Genomic DNA, 19,970 nt, shown 5'->3' with positions numbered 1-19,970 from the left:
AATGGGGAAGCTGAGATTCCTAGAAGTCATGGATATTACTAAGTTCTATAACAAGTAAGGAGGCAGAATTGGAACCCAAACTAATGTGTTCTGTCTTAAGTAAACTAAATGACTAGAATGTCTCCTTCATCAACAACTTAGCCAAATCCTATCCCAATCCTCTTTTGAATAAATGCAAATACCCATAGTTGGAGTTTCACCTGAAGTTGTTATTTGAGAGTCAGTATTAGAATTAAATCTCTACAGCTGTATGGCAGTATCCAGAAAAGAATTGGCTAGAAAAGAAAGCTTAGTTTGATGAGAGGAATATGGGGATGGCCCAAATGATATTCATCTTTTTCTCAAAAGTGGGAGTGAGTGGAAAGAGTCTCCAGTCCCTTCATCATCTTACATATCGTCCTCTGGATCTCATATTCCAACATGTCAATTTCTCTCTTAAAAGCACCCAGAACTCAACACAATTACCCCAAGTAGCATAGGGATTGCAAGTACGATTCAGGAAAGAGCAAATAACAATTATTCCTAAGAAGAGACAGGCTAAGGAGAAGGACAGACAATCACTTACCAATCTTTGTCAAAAGTCTGTCCCAAACAATTTTTGTAGCAGGAAGCAAGTTAGTGCATAAGGTAATACATTTGTTCTAAAAGCTCTGGGTTAGGGAAGTACATAGAGTAAAGTTTCTCTATGAATCCTTTTTCTTTCCTGTGCTCTACAGAACTTTCCATCTCTGAAGAAACCAGGGTAATAATTTTGATATGTCAACAAAGCTAACACTTAAGAGGTCATGTTCCTTTGCAGAGCTCAAAATAATTAAAATAACTTCTGGTTTCTTAAACAAAATCATTGAAAAGAGAACATGAAGAAACTTTAGAAAATAGAATGTTGAAAATAATTGAAATGCAATATTATATCTTTAGTGTGCTTATGGACTTACACATAAGACTACAGAATATTTGTTCAGTTAAGTGAATCTTTAGTACAAAGACTGTTTAGACATATACTTAGCATACTAAGATTAGAAATGTCTTCAGAATTTGTCTTTTAATCTCATTTTGCAGAAATTGAATCTTTACTCCAGTATAAAAAGGATAAAGGGTTTTAAATTGGGCCATGCTTCTGAAACACAGTAGCTAGGGCAAGGCAATAAATTGCTTAGTTTTCCCCTATACCCTTCCCAACTGAACTTTATAAAATTATAGTTTAAAGGCCAGCTATTCATCTACAATGGTGAAGGAATTTCTAGATGAAAGAAGTCATAGACCCAGGCCAAAAGTAATTATTATATGTGTCATGTACATTACTGTCTTAAGTGTGTACATATATCCATATATATTATATATGTGTGGAAATCATTTGTATATATGTATAAGGATAGGTAGAATAGATATATATTAGAATATTAGTTATAGAGTGCTAGACTGAAAGGGACCTCAGAACCATGAACACAGCTACAGAATGTTAGGATTATGACTGCTAATTATTATGTCTTAGTAAGAACAATAGCTTAAAATTCTATAACATTTTTAGAGTTTAGAAAGGTCCTGGAATACATCATTTCTTTTTATTCTTAAAACAACATTTTGAGATAATAAATATACTTATTATTACTTCCCTTTTTCATCATGAGGAAATTGAAGAATGGAAATGTCAAATGATTTAAACTAATCAGAGAGTTAATGAGAACAGGAAAAGTGTTTGAACACTGTTCTTCTGATTTCTGTTTTTTTCTTTTTTTTTTCACTTCGATATTTCTAAAAATCAACCATGTAATAATGTTGACTCTTCTCATGGGGCATATATTTAGTCAAACTTCATATAAAATTTAGTATGATTCACTAATACCTTTGGTACCAAATAAACTGAATTGAAAGACAAAAATGTAATTTTAATAGCCTTGAATTCCTCAAGTATTATTTTATATCTTCACTGACGTTTCTTACAAATGTAGAATCCAAATGTGTGTGTTTACAGAAGGTGTGTGTGTGTGTGTGTGTGTGTATGTTAGAAAGATTAGATTAGAAAGGTCAGAAACATTTTCTTCCCTCTAGTAGAACATATTGTCAAATAGTGATTTTTTGAAAGGTTAGGCAAAATAGAGATAGGATTTATTTTGTTCATCCCCAAAGAATAGAATTATCACCAATCAGAACTAAAACAAAGGGCTATGTGTTAGAGGGAAGTAAATTTCAGTGTGTAAGAATAAAACATTTATAAATTATAGTTGTCTAAAATTATAATATACTACATTACAATGGTAACAAGTTTTCTTTCAATGAACATAAAGAATAGTGCAGAGAAAGAATGGCTGGATTTGGAGGCAGAAGACCAGAATTGAAACCTTGGATCCTTTATTTAAAATCTATGTAACATTAAATAAATTAATCAATTAATCTGGATTGAACTTTCCTCACTTATACAATGAGGACATAGAATCAGTGATTTCTTAGTTCTCTTTAAGTTCTAAATCAATACTTGTTTTAATAGTACATATGACTACTCATCAAGGATGAATAGACAGTTTTCTTTTTTCAGGGAAATGACTCCAATCTCTCATCCGACTCCAATTAGCTAACAGTCCTGAATTGTAGAAGTGATTTGGTGAGTGGGAGAGATAAGATGCTAAGAGGTAAAATTTTATTGGGAAGTATCTTTTTGTCTACACTAGTGATTTTGGGTTAGTGTTTTAAAATAACTCCATTTTCATAAGGTCATTCCTTAAGTCCTCTGGGTTCATTGTATCATTAAATGAGACTATACAAAAGGAAAACGGTGTTATTAGCAGGTAACTGAATAATGAAATCATAAAATCTCACAGCTGGAAGAAATCTCAAAGAAAAAAAAATCTCTATGTGAATTAAGAATTCTTTCTACAACAGCCCTCCGAAGTAGTTGTCCTGTTTCACTTCAAAAACTTTCATTTCTTCACAAAGAAGCCCATTTTATCATTAATCAGGTCTAATTCTCAGAAAATTCATGATTATTTTTTAAATCTGTATGTTTGCATCGTCCTTTCTCTGATCTTATTCTGCCATTTGCATCTTTTTTTTCCATATAAAGGGAAGAAAGGCCACAGTTGCTTTATGGCTCTCTTTAATTTAATTTCATTAACAGAAGAAATAAAGGGAAGGTGCTGGAACTCTATCTTCCCAGAAATCAACAGGAGTCAGGATCACTAAATGTCTTTATTCTAGATCTTTACAGTCACCCCCAACGTCAGGTCACGAGTGCAAGTGAGCGTGAGTTCCACCACCCAAGTTTCTCTTTCTCCTCCCACACAAGTCACTTCCCCCTCTTTGTCCCACCAATCAAGTCAGCACAGAATAGCTGGGGAGGGTCAACCTTCAAACAAGTTAATAGGGAACTGTCCAATTGGCAATTAGTCTCACGTGCTTCATTATCCAAGTGCATTGCTCAGTTCTAGCCCTTTACAGGAAGGCTTTTCACCATAATAAAATCTTATACATTGAAGTAAAGACAAAGCCATCTTTTAAGTGGTTATACTCCAACCCAGAGGACTCTAAGGGTCTCTGAAAGGGGGATGTCTAATTTTTGGTTGGGACACTTTTTTTCCCCTTGGCATGAGCTATAAGAGCTTCCAACATTGAAGAAATACTAAGGAATTTTAGCCAACAACCATTAAAACCTCTACCTTGATACCTCAAACTTGTAAGAAGGAACAATTAAACCACATTCCTGGGGTTGATCTCTCATTTGATATATGAGTTGTTTTAGGGAAAATGTCTATATGTGACATGTTTGCCTACATATGTATATGCATATATTTGTGTGTGAGAGAGATAGACAAAGACAGAGACAGAGACAGAGGGAGGGAGAGACAGAGACAGAGAGAGACAAAGATAGGGAGGGAGAGAAAGAGATAGAGACAGAAAGGGAGAGAAAGACAGAGAGACAGAGACAGAGACTAGCGAGGCACATACATGGGGAGGGGGGGGAAGGAGGGAGGGAGTTAGAAGATGTTCCTGATGCAGTAATGTCTATAACTGAAAAAGAGATCATCCAACTTCTAGTTGAGGACCTTCAGTGATAGAGAAGTCATTTTCACCTGAGGTAAGTCATTTCACTTTTGGAAAGCTAGGATTATTAGGAATATTTTTCTATATAGTCAAAAGCTATCTCTCCAGGTATTTTCCACAGTCAACTAATCAATCTTTTTTGTCCCTTTCCCTTCACATCATTAAATTTAAAAAAGGAAGAAGATTCTATTCAAATCATAATTCATGGATAAAAAAGTCCAAGTGATCTTTAGATTATTTTTATAAAGCGTTTATGTTTAACAAAAATAATTCATATTTATAGGATTTTTTAAAGTAAGAAATGACTGTTTTATTTATTATATTAAATTAGAAAATGATAACCTTATGCTGGTTAGCTCATATCTTCAAGTATACAGTATGAACTCATTGTTTGTTTCGTATCTTCTGAATGGAGAATGAAAGTCATATATTCAGAGCTAGAAAGGTTAAGGACATCTAGTTGGTCTTAATTTTGCAAATGATAAAACTGGGATCAAAAGAAATAAAATTACTTGCCCAGGACTTATTGGTAATTATAGAGATAAGATTTGAAACCTCTTCCTAGGACTCCAAATCCACTTCTATTTCCACTTGACTGTGGGTACTGGCTTATGTTTTTAGGACCTAATAATTGTCCAGTACCCTGTATCAGAGTCTGACACATTAAGACATGCTTGTTTTTTTGTTTAGGTGGATTAAATTAATCTGAGATTTAGTGGACAAAACTATTTGGGGTGGAATTTGTTGAATTTGATTTATTTGCCATGTTACAAAATGAAAATGACCCTTTTTTGGCAGAAATCAGTTCATCTTGGTTCCCTGTCACTCACAGAGCTCCCTTAAATTAACACTGCATGTGTTCTGAGTTACATCCTAGAATTTATTAAAATAAGCATTTCTATAGCTCTTTATGTTTCAGAAAATGCTTTCCTCAAAACTATAGATGAGCATTTTATCCTAGTTTGACAGAGAAATAAGGGATCAGAAAGTCAAACGGACTTGTCAATTGTAATAGCACAAATAATGGTAATGGTTAAAGCTGGAAGGAAAATTTGCATCTCTACCTCTCTTCCCAAAATTGGTATTGTACTCCTTCTTAGTTCATATTGCCAATATCAATTATCTGAGGATTTTGTTATTAGTATTTTAATATAGAAAGGTAATTGTGCATTCCTTGAGGGGATATTTCAATTTTTAATTTTTTTTCTTTCATATCCTTGATTCTGTACACCTATGGCAGAGGGGGCGGAGAAAGGGGACAAGCAATTATTAAGAGCCTGCCATATGACAGACATTAAAGCTATTTACTTTACAAATATTATCTCATTTTATTTTCATTACAATACTTGAGAATTGTTTTTTCTTATCATTTTCATTTTATAGTTGAGAAAACTAATGGAAATAGAGCTTATATGAGTGAAGAGGCGTCCTGATATGACCTCAGTTCTTCCTGAATGTAGGTGGCTTGCCTACTGGGCCACATAGATAACAGGATGATTTAAGAAATTTAATAGTAATGATTTGAGCATCCTTTTTTTTTCTAATAGAATTCCTAATAAGAATAATCAAACAAAAATGAGATGGGTTCCTTTGGAGATAATGAATCTACTTCAATCAAAATATTTAAGCCAAGGATGGATGATAACTGGAAATATAGAGAGAATTATTTTTTAGGTGTAGATTGGCTATGATGTACACTGAAATTCTGTAACTAAATTTGAAAATTATGTGATTATCATTTCAGTCAAAAAGTATCATACTGAAAGTAGTTTAAATCTATTACTTTTCACTCATAACATTAAAGGGTAGCCAAATTTATTCAGTCAATTATCAACTTCCTCAATAAACTCTTATGAAATCCCAGCTTTCTCTTCTACTTTTTCATGAATGAAATCTTAAAAGTGCTAGACTTCAGAGATAATCTTGTACAATTCCTAATGGAAGAATAAATCCCTTCCACAGTGATGACAGCTGAATCAAACTGCATGAAGATCTATATTGATGGTAAATTCACTACCTTCAAAAGCAAGTAATATTTTTGCTTGTAACTAGACTTAAAGAATTCGGGAGAACAACAGGAGTACTCTCAAGGGCCTGGAACAAAAAAATAAAAAGTTATATTTTGAATAATAATGGTAGACTATACCAAACATTATAACATAGTACCATTCTGATGATCATCTACTGAGAAAACTAGTGGGCATTGAGAAGAGTGTATGCAAGATAATGAAGAGCTTCTATTTTCATGGCCTTTCAAAGTCAGTTGAAAGAACAAGTGAACTGTCCTGGAGAAGATGCAATAGGGGCAAAAAGGTTTTCTTCATATATTTAAAGCAAGGTCTTATACAAGAATTGGATTTTGGTCATAGAATTCAGAACAAGGGATAATAGTAAGAATATAGAAGTAGGTCAATTTAAGCTTAAATGAAAGGGAAAAAGTCTTCAAATTAGAACTATTAAAAAATGGATTCCTAAAGAAGTGCAAGGTTCTCTCACTTTAGGCCTTCATGTAAAGGCTGGACAATCACTTTTGGAGGCTTTATTGGATCAGATTCACATTCATGGATAAGTCAGCCTAGATGAGGCTTCTGCATTTCTTTTCAGGTCAAAGAATTCAGTCATATCACATGGTATTCCAAGGTGTCTAGTAGAATGTAATTTTCTTGAGGCTTTGTCTTTGACTTTTTATCAGCAGCATCTGATATACTGTCTAGTGCATATTTAGTGCTCACGTAATCATTGGATTGAACTGAATTAAATGAAATTGTCAGTCAAATAATATGAGAGGTAGTACATTATTGAATTAAGAATCTTGGCATGTGGAGTCAGTAGATTTGGGTTCCAATCCTGCCTTCAATACTAAAGTGGATGTGGACCATGAAGTGACACTAGTAACCACCTCTCTGAGCTTTGTTTTCCACTTTTGTAGAAATGAAATAATACACGACATATCTTTCTCAAGGCATAACAAGGAAGGTATTTTGTCAACTGTACCATGATATTCTTCTGGAATTCAGAGGCTGGTAGGAAAGAATATTCCTCTTCACTCCAGTCTGACTCCTCAGGTTCCACTAGGATCTTCCCCCTTCCTGAGTTTGTTGGGTTCACACCCTTACAGGCCCTTAGTTATTGGGACACATGAGACCTTGGTTTCAGTGGGCAAAGTGTCACCTACTATAATCACTGTGCTAAGATGGAAGGAACTGTCCCAGAATTTTTTCTATTCGTATTCTGAGTGTTTAACACAGTACTTGACCCACAGTAGGCAATTAATACTTGTTTCATTTCATTCCATACAGAAATGTGGATTATTCTTAAAGAAGGAAGTCACACGTTTTGCCCTATTTTAAGCATTCTTTGCCATTCAGCATTCAGGATATGATTGAAACTGTCCTTGGATTCAAAGATTGCAGTATGTTATTTTTATTTGTTGGAAATTCTTCACTCTTCATTTTGAGAGAAATGTAGTATAATGGAAGGAGAATTAGACCTATATCTTGTATATCTTGTGTGAATTATAGCTGTGCTATGAACAAGTCATTGTATTTATCTTATTTGGGTGCAATTAAGATTGCAACCCTTAGTTCACCTATAAAACCAAGTGGATGAACTAGATAAGAAATCATAGATTCTCCTTTGGTAGTCCAATGAAGTCTATTGACTCCTTTCAGAATGATTTAATGTTTTTAAATTTTAAATTAAAATGCACATGATTAAAATAGAAATAGTCATTTGCACGTAATAAAGTTTATAGATCCTTTGAAATCTATCCATGCATAGATGTTTAGAATCCCAAAATCAAGCTGGAGTTCCTGGACTGTATGATTTCTCAAATCCCTTCTGGACAATGTGTTATCAGTTTGGGGATGATGCATAAAAAAAGTGTAGACAATATATGATGACAACACTGAAAATGGTGTTCATTTACTTGCTTCAAAATCAGGTTATGTTATAAAAGTTAAGATTTGTTTGAGTATCTCACTGCTTTGTTTTCTAGACCCAAAGTAGTGGAAGATGTGTATAATCTTCTTTTGAGAACTAATTTCCAAAGGAACTAGTGTGTAAAGAAAAAAAATCAATTAGATTCACAAATTGTGGTCTGTTAAAAAGATCATTATTGTGTGGAAAAGCATTACAAAATAAAATGAGCAGAAACCTGGTAAAGGAGAATTTTATGTAAGTCCTGGCTCTGCAACTAACTTGTGATGTGACACATTGACTTCCCATTGCTGAACCCCCATTCCTGCATATGTATAATGAGAACATTTGACTAGATAAAACTTACTGTCCCTCCCAGCCCTATCATTGTGTTCTATTTTCAAATATGTTGGATGGTTCCTTCCAAATCTAAAATTAGATGAATCTTGTGTCTAAAGGTATTTAAATGTTTGTGGAATTATAATCTTTACAATGTGAATATGTTCAGGTGAAACATGAAAATGTATAGTTTGTACTCAGGCCTCCAGAGTCTGGGAAAATCACTTTCACTTTTCTTGTCCTCCATTTTTTCATTTGTGAATCAAAAGCATTGTACTGTTGTTGTTCAATCATTTTTTCAGTTATGTCTGACTTATGATCCTATTTGGGGTTTTCTTGACAATGAGAGCAGAATAGTTTGCCATTTCCTACTCCAGCTCATTTTAGAGATGAGGAAACTGAGATAAATGGAGTCAAGAGAACTGTTCAGGATCACACAGCTTGTTAAGTATCTGAGACCAGATTTTACTCAGGAAGAGTCATGCTGACTCCAGTACTGACTCAATCTCCCAACTAACTAGCTACCCTAGGTGCTGAACTCAATAAACTACAAATTCACTCTGAAAGCTGAATCCTGTTATGTTTGTTGTTGTTTCTTGTTGTTTTCAAATGAATAAGTAGGTTTTCAAGAACAATGAGAACCTTAATAAATATTGTACAGGAATATCAACCAAAAATTATTCAGTTTCTTTTAGTCATAGTCAAAAAAAAAAAAAAAAAAAAAAAAAAAGGAAAAAAAAAGAAAGAAAGAATGAAAGCCATCCCATGTTTTCACCCTAGTACCATTTTTGAAAATTTCCAGCAAACAGCTGCAAAGCTTTGTAGCAGTGTAGGTAGATCGTTTCATTAGTCCTATAATTTGATCAATAATTACTTCAATTACTATCAGTAAAACTAATCTCAATTTTTCCTAACAATGGGCACTGAAAAAACAAAACCAAACAAACAAAAAAACACACAACATTAGAACAAGGATGATCTCTCTCTCTCTCTCTCTCTCTCTCTCTCTCTCTCTCTCTCTCTCTCTCTCTCTCTCTCTCTCTTCCCTCTTCTCTCATTCCTCTCTCTCCATACATAATACATATATATTATATATTTGTATGTATGTCTGTGTATCATATGCTTTCACATATATATATATATATATATATATATGGATATGGATATTTTCATATTCATATTCACACACCCTCATCTCTAAATTCAGTTTTGATCATTGGGAAATTAAGTCGACTATATATACAATAACAGAGTCTGGTCTTGAACTCTAGGTCTTGCAGTCTACAAATTCAGCCTTTTAAAGAAGAAACTAGATCCTTATCATGGAATATATTTTGTTCACACATTTTCTAAACTGATATTATGCATTTGCTTCTTTTTTTCTGTTCCCTAGACTTTTTCTGTTACACATACATCTGCATATGAAATGTATATATACACAGTTAAAGGATCAAATGTAAAATATGGATCATACTTTTCACCATAAAATCTTAGGACAGTCTATAATCAAGGTTAGCTTCTTAATAAGATGATGTTCTCTCTTATGAGCACTCACACACTCACAAAATCTGAGGCGTGCACACACACACACACATATACACTCTCTTTTCAAGGGATCTTATTTTAATGATAGGGCCCATGTTCATATATTAGATAAATCATAAGATTTAGTGTGATAGTACATTAATTACTTGTTATCTCTGTTATATTATAGATGTGGCCTAGAGAGGTGAATTGATTTTCTGAATCCATTCTGCTGATGGTCATACTTGACATAACCAGTAGGGCCAAGGTTCAAAGTCAGATGTTTTAGCATTTTCTCCAAATCCAGGACTTTTTCCATTTTATCAAATTAGAATAAATACAAATACATTATCTATTTCTCTATCTATCTATCTATCTATCTATCTATCTATCTATCTATATGTATGTATAGTTTAGATATATACATTATGTGTTGGTATGGGAATATATATATGTATGTGTGTGTATAATTATATATATGTATATATATATATGTATATATATATATATGTTTTTAATGTGTGTATGATAAAGTCTTTCTATATATATGTTTTTAATGTGTGTGTATGGCAAAGTCTTTCCAAATGAGGCTACTTGTGTTTGTAGAAGTCTGACAATGTACACACTCTTATTTATAAGGTTAGTATGTATTTTCTTTATGGCTGCAATATATGTTCATAAATCAGTTGGGCTTTACAATAATAATGTCTTTACAACAAAGACAGCTACCCCAGTGAAAAAGAGGCACTGGGGGATATCAAATCATTGCATTGCTGAACTATTTATTATTGCCAGTATTTTTATCAGTTTGTTTAGGCAGCACATTGGAGATTAAAAAAAAAATCTTATTGAAATGGACAATACGTGTAGTATTCATTTTGGCTTTATAGCCACTGGCTCAGAAGGCCTTCAAATGATCACACATTGACACATATCACAGACAAGTTCATAGACATGCAATGGCAAGACTGATGTGTTCATGGGAATGGATGCATTTGGCCAAGATAGGGACATTACTATAAATTGTGAGCTTTTCTCCTGGGGTAAACATGCATCATAAAATCATAGTGTTGGGCATTCAGAGAAATGTGAGACTCCACTGGGCTTTGTAGAAATCATTTTCCTCTAAAAAGAGAAAGAGCCAGAGATTGTACTTTATCATGAGGGAGATGATTGTTTGCTTGTAATCAACTATAGGCTTTCTGAAAACATGGAACCAGTAGCTGATTGGAAGAAACTTGGCTCCAGTTGTGGCTCTAGCACTTACTATCTGTGCATACTTGGATGAGTCACTTAAACTTTATGGACTTCAATTTCTTCATCCCTTCAAATTGAACAACTACAGCACGTGGTCCTTAAGATTTCTTACATGTGTGACATATTTTAAGTTCTAAGGACACTGTATAATAATCTCTGTACCCATGCCCTTTTCAGCTTTAACATCCTATTTTATACTGTACCTTCAAGCTCTAAAATTCTGTAATTCTATGATTTATTTCTTTGTAACAACTTACTACTATGAGATTAATGGAACACAAGTCAGAGAGAAGAATAATCTCTAAACTAAAACAATGTCCCCAAATTTTGTCATACAGGTGCTTGGAGCCTAGTTTCAATGAATTTTCTTGAAGGAGTATTACTACTTTTGATGGACAGGATTCTTTCAGAGGAAGAGCATGAAGCATCATCTCCATTGGCATCAAAAAGGAAATATCCTCTACCAGTGACTTCTTAATTCTACTTAAAAGTTAAGATACTTGGATAGCATTCAGAATTCTCAATTCTTTACTGAGAAATAAGACTAAATCAATGATGCTTGAAATTTTTTCTCAAGTTATTTATAAATTTTCTTTCAGATCTCATTGAAACTGCCCCTGTTCTCAAAGTCTTTTCAAGTTGGCTTGTAGCTTAGAGTTATTCTAGTCAAAAGTGCTTATTTCAAAGATGAGGAAGCTAAAGCTCATAGAGATTGAGTGACTTGTCTATGATCATCCGGCTAATAAGATGTAGAACTGGGATTTGGACCTGGGTCCTCTGCTACCCAGGGCATTGCTTTGTTTACTCTGAATTTATCTTGTCACTTTTTTATCTGCTTGTCTTTTGTCATCTGAGTGAGTTTTTAACACTTTTCTGAAGGCAATATGACACTTCAGAGTATGCTCATTCTCCTTGCATTGGAATTTCAATTCTTCATTCCTTAATTTTGATGTCTTTTTTTTCTTTATGAGGGAGGAACAGTTGGCTATTTTAATGGTCTTCCTTTTTGTTTTTCATTTTTCCCCCTCAGTAGCATTAAATTTTAAGTTGGCATTTCTTTGGATGATTCCAATAGTGCCATCAAATCTATGTATAGCAGGATCTTTTGAGTACAGTGATTTCAGTTTCTTATAAATAACTATCCCAGATGGAAAACAAAGATGAAAACATCCCCAGTGATAAAAGTATGATTTAGACCAGCAATTTAAGTAGGGTTCCAAAAAAAGTTATCTGGACTAACTGGCCTAATATACTCCTCATGGGTATTTTTATTTGCAGCATACTTAAGATCATTGATGAATTACCTTACTCCCTCCCTCCCCCATTTTCCCACTCTTACCCCGAAAAAAAAAGTTTTTTTGTTTTTTTTTATGAAGAATAACTCTTTAACCACATATGAAAAGGAATGATGGAATGGAGATCACATTTTTTTTTTAAACAGAGATGGCACAAAAGAATTTATAAAGGATTCTTTGCACATAAATAATCTCCAGTTCTACACACACAAAAAGAAGTTTTAACCTGAGTTCTGAAATGTTTCTATGCACTTGTATCAACCAACAAACACCCAAGCTGGTAATGCTTTGGACAAATCAAGTTAAATGGAGGAGAAAGCCTTTGTTCTATGATATTAAGGTTATGACACTGGTCCCACCACCTCTCTCCCAATACTTAGTTTTTTTTTTGTTTTTTTTTTTTGTTTTGTTTTGTTTTTTTCTTCTTGCTCCTGTAAAGGATCTGGAATGAGACTTTGAGTCACCAGACAAATGACAACCTACAATTTGATAACTAACGATTTGCTTGGCTTTTCTAAGCTGAGATAGAAATGACTTCAATATCTCTAACCATTCTCTTAAGGCCTTCTCCTTTCCACTTTCCACCAAAAATGCAAATGGGGCTCCTATCTCAATGTTTAGTATGGGGCTCCCAAGTCTAAAAAGCTGTGTGTTTCAGCTAAAGGTCTGGATGATACTGAAAAAAAGTGCACTGGTTACTTTTGGGGTATTACACAGGTCCTTAGTTGATTCCCCTAAAGCCATTATTTGAAGTAGTTGAGTCCTGTGACCAGGAAAAATTTCTCCAGGAACAGTTCAGAATCCAGCACAGCTATGTGGGCAGCTCGGCCGATCAGGGCATTGGCAGTGTTGGGCAGAGAGTGGAACACATTGTGTCGAATTACAGTGCAATCCTTGGCTTCTATCAGAGGTTGGAGAAGGTTGTTGATCATCTCAACATAAACTGGGCCTGAAAATGGAGTACAAAAAGGGGTCATTCACAACATAGCAGTGACTGCTTAATAATTTCTATTTGCATTAAAAGTGCTTCTGCCAATTTCCAGCATGCTTGAAATCAGTAACTCCTGAGCAGGAGTTCTTAAAATTTTTGTGAAATATAATCCCCTTTGGCCTATACACATATTTAGTCATTCGCCTTAGTGCATCATGAAATTGGTTCATAAAGGAATCATATTAAATTTTGTCACCAAAAATGTATTATATGTGTTTATATGTATATATATGTATGTATGTATGTATGTTTATGCACATATATGTACATACAAACATACATGTATTGTGTATGTGTGATGTGAAGTTTATAACCCTTGATCCAGAATTTGAAGTTCTATAAAGAATGTTTCTTTTTAAACATTTTAAAAATTATTTTTATTTTCAGTTCCAAGCTATCTCTTTCTTTCTACCCCATCTGCCACCCATTGAGATGGCAAGAAATATGATACATATGAAATCATGTAAAATATTTTCACATTAGACATGCTGGGGAAAAAAGAAAATAATGTGCTTTAATCTACACTCAGAATGCATCAGTTCTTTCTGTGGATGTGAGGAGCATTTTTTCATCATAATTCCTTTGGTGGTATAGTGAGTCTAAAGTCTTTCACAATCGAATATCATTACAGTATAGAATATATGCTCAACCTGCCATCTGGGGGAGGGGGAAGGAGGGGAAAAATTAGTACAAAAGATTTGGCAATTGTCAACGTTGTAAAATTACCCATGCATATATCTGGTAAATAAAAACTATTATTACTAAATATATATATATATATAGAATATAGAAGATCCATCCAATATAACTGAGATCATTTCTTGATTCTTCCACTATTTTTCAGATATCAGGATAATAGTTGAACTATTAATTAATTATTACTATTGACATTTTTTCTTCCTTGCTTATACATCTTGCATGCAAGTCAATATTAAAAAATCAGCTGCTTGGAAATCGGGATTGTGTATTCTTTGTATTTGAGTCCCAGTGCCTGGCACAGTACTTAATTCATAGTAGGTCCTTAATAAATTTTTTCTTCTATGACTGATGGAACTTTTTTTTTTCAGCTTAAACCATCCTCATACAACTTTCTATTGTTCTTTGATATACCTCCTAAATTGCTTCTCTGAGATTTTTGGCATTCATTCAATAATTCAAAGATATTTATATAAATGCTAAATAAAGACTTTTTAAACAAATGTGAAAACTGAGTATTAATGGATAAAGTTGCCTCTTTTAAATAGCTACTATGAAAGTTCATCCTTTGTCACTTCACATAAGGCCTTGCTTATGTTGTCATCTGGAGGCTTCAAGGAAAGAAATTGGAATAATTTTTATTTAACATACCTCTGGACCAAAAATAAACAAAACCCGACAGTATTGTGGGACATGATCTACCTGTATGTCTGTCCTTGAGTGCCATTTTACACATTTCAATTCTTGCTGAATGAAATGGCACATACCGGTCTTGAGGAGAAGCAACCAACACAACATTTTTAAAATACTGAAGGCCTAGGATAAAAAGATAAAAATGTACAAATTGTTACAAGGAAGAAATAAAAATTTCTTCTTCACTTTCTGGAGTATGAAGACATAACATCAATATTATTAAATATTTGCTGTTCATCTAAGGATCCTTTTGCTGCTGTACCAGGACAAGACAGAATTATAATCTGGGGATTTTGTGTGATATCATTATCACATCTGAAATGCTTCGACTTTAAGATTATGCAGTCCTCACTGGTCTCTAAATAATTCACAGTATTGTGAGGAAGAAAGTACACAGAAGCCTGAGAGGTCATCTGTGTCCACTATCTCAAATGTCAGGATTTATTTTGCATCCTTACACTCTGTCATGCTCTGAAGAGTTTTGTATTCCCATGGCAGAATAGAAGAGAAGGAGAACAAGACCTCTTGTGTCTTTCATAATTCCTGTACCATTGAATAGCATGCTTTTGAGAGTATTAATGTGTATATTATTCCAGCATAATACCCAAAGAACCAAATTTTATTTCTAAAGTATCTATTGAATGTTTACAGTATACTATATGATATTACAGGTACTAGGAAAGATGTTACTTCGAAACTGTATTCATTATCACATTCAATTTAAAGGTAGTAGGCAACAACAACACTAATCTAATTTTAAAACTACTATTAATAGTTAACGATTATATAGCATTTACTATTTGCAGACATAGTAATAATTACTATTCATAGAAACTCACTGGAAACTCATAGCAACTCTGAAAGGCAGGTGCTATTAACCTTATTTTACAGATGAGAAAACTAAAGCAAACAGAAATTAAAAGATTTCTGTAGGATTAAACAGATAATCTAAGGCTATATTTGAATTCAGGACTTTCTGACTCCAGATCCATAATTCTATCCACTGAGCCCTCTAGCTGCTTCATATGAAATAAAACTTTAAAAAAATAAAACTTTTCGCCTTAGAAAGATATAAAACAACAATATAGTTTGTGAGTTATGTGGTATATAATAATGGAGGATTAAAATTAAAGAAAGCTTCATGGAGAGCATGATAATAGATAGTAGTTAATTTACAACAAGATAGCTCAATCTCGGCCATTTCCATTATAGCCATCTTTTCACCAGCTACACTTATATGCCAGAATTTCATGCATTAGGGTTTAAAACATCTCAATCATGAGACTTAATCTGGAGTCCTTGGTACCTACCAACTGCAGCCTTACTTTGCATTTATTTCCACCCATTTTTCTAGATTCTTACTTGAAACCCCACATGGATCCTAAATCCTCACCCTAACACATACCTTTGGAGGTCTGGAAATGTAATCAACTTAATACTGTCATTATTACTGTTAATGACATATCAAAAAATTCCTTAGGGGGTCTACTTATCAACTCAGATATTCTCAAATCTAAATATTAGTTTATTATTTGTTTATACTACTACTCTCCTACTTTTTTACTGGAATATAAGTAGGGATTTGGTGAAAGGGTTCTTGAGGGTTACTTGTTAAATGAGATATTTGTAAAGTTTTAGCACAATGCCTAAAACATAGCATTTATTAAAGATTTTTATCCTTTCACTATTACATTTTCATCCATTGACTCATTAGAACAACTTCCTCTTATTCACTTTTTTTCTTTTTTATTAATTTTTTTCAATATCACCATCTCTTTGCTTGATTCCTCTCTTACTCTCACAAATTCTAGTCTTTATAAGAAATAAGAAATCAAGCAAAAGAAATGAGCACATTGGTCATATGTGAATTTCCACATGTATATTCCATCATTTCGCTGATGAGAAGCAAGAGACATGTTTCATTTGGTCTCATTTCCATGACCTGAGCTGTCTTGCAATTCCTTTCCCCAGATATGTATAACAGAGTAGCCCACCTGTCTTTTGGCTCAGTTGGTACAGGAAACATTTGCGCAAATCTGTGTTGTCCCTGAAGGTCAGCTGTAAAAGGGATCCGGATTTCTTCAGCTTTTGCATTAGCCACAAACCTAATAAAACAGAGAAAGAGTGAAAAAATTATTTCTTTGCACTTTTTGTGGTCTTAACCATAATATCATGAGTGAAGGACCCTGGAAATATCACTCGTGTTCAGAGGTCATTGTCTTGCAAAAGTGAAAGGCAAATGGAATCTAGGTCCATAAATAAAAGAGTTGGAAAGGACTTCTGACCATTTAGTCCAAGTTAAGGATGAAGAAACTTAAGTAGAGAGTGACTAAGTGCAGGTATATGTAAGGACATGGTAGTTAGTTTCAAAGGTAAGATTTTTATACTAACTCCTCTGACTGTAGAACTAGTGTTCTTTTGAATTTGCCCCATGTTAATAAATGTCTGAGGAAGATTTTGAACTCAATTTTTCTGCTTCTTAGTTCAAATCTCTAACTATTATGATCTTTCCTCAACTCTGGTCATACGTTCTAAACTTTCAAGAATTTGATTTACTTAGATGTGAATCTACTTGTATAAATGTATTGCCTTGATTGAATTGAGTGCAGGTTTCTCGAGGGTAGGGAATATTATTAATTTTGTTTGTATCTCCATTGCCTTATGGCAATCTACACCTAAGTCATCTTACATGGATCCAATAAGATAGCAAATGTCATAAAATCAAATGAAAAAACATATGCAAAGAACTTGGCAGACATTATATAATAATATACAAATATTAGAGGAATTATGAAATTTGGGATATAAGTAAAAGGTATTCTTCACATTTTAATAATGGATTAAAAAAGCAACACCCTCAGATATCTATAGCATTTTTATAAGAATTTCAAAGTCTCTTTCAAGCAACAATCTTGAAAGGTAAGTAATATGCACATTATCATTCATTTTATAGATGGAGAAATGGTGAGGAGTAAGGGAGGTTCTGAGCAGCCTAAAGTATTTTTCCAGTTATGAAGCTATTCTATCATCTATAAAATGGAGATAACATCACCTACCTCCAAGGTTGTTGTGAGGATCAGTGAGATATTTGTAAAGTGCTTTCCAAACCTTAAAAGTTTGTGTAAATGCCAGTTACTTTATTTTTTGTTTATTAAAACTTGCTTATTTGTTTGTTTATTAATAACTCTAGGCAGGAAATTACTCCATTTCTCCTGGATATGCATCTTCCTCTAGTATCTCATCATGGTGCAGGGAAGTGGCAATGGATTTGTGAACTTTATTTCAAGAGACCAACAGGGTTGGCAGGCTCTAACAAATAGGTGATGAAGTCAGTGATGAATTCAAAAGGGATCTAAGGAAAGGCTTACCTGTACTAACAAGGGCACTATTGTTGTAAAGCGTCCCCAAGTGCGGCCCAGAGAGAGAGAGAAAGGTATGTAGCTTGTTGAGGTAATACCGAAAACGAGGCCGAGTCAATACTGATCGGATGATGATGTTGCCAAGGGAATGGCCAATGAAGCTGTTTGGAAAAAAACAAAGGATAAGAGTCCACTAGACTGTGAACTTTTTAATATATAATATGAATCACAGCTACCCATATATGCCTAGCACCTAGCACAGTGCCATGTACATAAAAATGCTTGGTAAATATTGAATTGAATCTTGTTCAATAAATATGAGTTTCAGTATCAGCCTCTCTCAGGCTATCTCACAAGAAGTGCTAAATACTATTAAAGTCACCATCTCTTTACTTCACTTGGAGTTTGTTTTTACCTGATTCGAGAAATGGATAGATTATACAACTGGATATGCTGAATGATCTCATCTAGTAATCGGTCTGTCATTGTGTCAAAGTCAGCAAAGGTGTCACTCTGAAAGAAAAGAAATCACAGAGTTACAACAACGAACCATGACCCCAGACCACAAATTTCTTTTGCTATTGAATAATCCCATCATGGTACTGTATTATGGTTAGGGTTCTAGAATAAAAGTAGGAAAATCTGGGGAAAAAAATCAGGAAAAACTATTTCTCTACCACTCACACCATTTATTATCCTGGTCAAGTTATGCCATCTTTATGAGACTCAGATACTTCATGTCTAAATAGGAAAGTAGGAATAATAACTCTCTGCTGCCTCATGGAGATATTTGACTGGAGAAGAGACAGGATTGTGAGAGATAGAAAACATCTTTTCAAGTGTTGGAGTGACAGCCACTCAAATACTTAAAAGCATGATTAAACTTGTTCTCAGACTGAAAATGCCAAATAAAAAACTATGGGTAGAAGTTACAATGGCTCATATATATGATTGATATAAGATGGCCATAGAGGAGCTATGTGCATGTGTATGTACACACACATGTATATACATATATAAATGCATGTGTTTATGTTTCCTTTTACATATATATATATATATATATATATATATATATATATATATATATATGCATGGGTTTCTATATAGGCAGATAAGAAGGGGTTCAGATTTGAACCCAAATTTTCTGACTAAATCTATTGCTCTTCCCACTCCAAGATGTTGCAACATTCTTTTAAAACTTGCACAAACTTTCTGATACTACTGGCAGAATGAAATAATTATTTAACTTATGGAATCACCAGTTAATTGTCCTTTTTAAAGATGTGGGTTTGTTGGTCAAATATGAATCAAAATCAATTTCTGATCTGAGTAGATAAGTAATAAATTATGATCAAGTGCTGATGAAGACACTATTGAAAAAATACTCTGGCAATGAATACTTTCATAAGTCAACATGCCCTACTAATTTCAGCCTACTCAAAGTATTCCCCATTAAGTACACTACACTTAGCATTCTTCAAGATGAATAAATGCAAGAGAATGATGTAATTTGTAAGATTTCTGATATGGGATAGTAGAATACCAGAATCTCAGAGTTGAAAGGGTCCAAGGATTGGACCAAAGATCAGATCCAACCTATACCTGACCAGCAACAAAAAAACAAACCCTCAAGTGGTCATCCCACTTCTATTTAAAACTCTCTAGTCAGGAGGAACAAATGACCATCTTAACCCACTATATTTGTTATTTTCCCCCTGCATCTAGACTAAATTGGACTTTTTGCCCCTATCTTTTGCTATTAGTTTAGTGCTTTGACATTAATCAGAAAATAATCTAGTCCTTTTCCATATTACAGACCTGCACATATGCAAAGATAAGGATCATGGTCTTTCCCTCATT

General features: G+C 33.7%; 1 protein-coding gene across 1 annotated transcript in view; it reads right to left on the bottom strand.

Moving 5' to 3' along the window:
• Nucleotides 1-10,324: 10,324 nt before the first annotated feature.
• The window catches only part of LOC141548439 (protein FAM135B-like), a 144,595-nt gene continuing 134,949 nt past the window's right edge, over nt 10,325-19,970 (bottom strand). The window contains 5 exon segments of the mRNA XM_074277354.1: nt 10,325-13,317; nt 14,758-14,871; nt 16,743-16,853; nt 18,117-18,268; nt 18,523-18,620. Of these exon segments, the coding sequence (XP_074133455.1) occupies nt 13,112-13,317; nt 14,758-14,871; nt 16,743-16,853; nt 18,117-18,268; nt 18,523-18,620 (681 nt within the window). The 3' untranslated portion in view covers nt 10,325-13,111.

This window comes from Sminthopsis crassicaudata, chromosome 1 (genome assembly GCF_048593235.1).
Source record: "Sminthopsis crassicaudata isolate SCR6 chromosome 1, ASM4859323v1, whole genome shotgun sequence".
NCBI lineage: Eukaryota > Metazoa > Chordata > Mammalia > Dasyuromorphia > Dasyuridae > Sminthopsis > Sminthopsis crassicaudata.
This window is presented reverse-complemented; position numbering and strand designations above follow the sequence as displayed.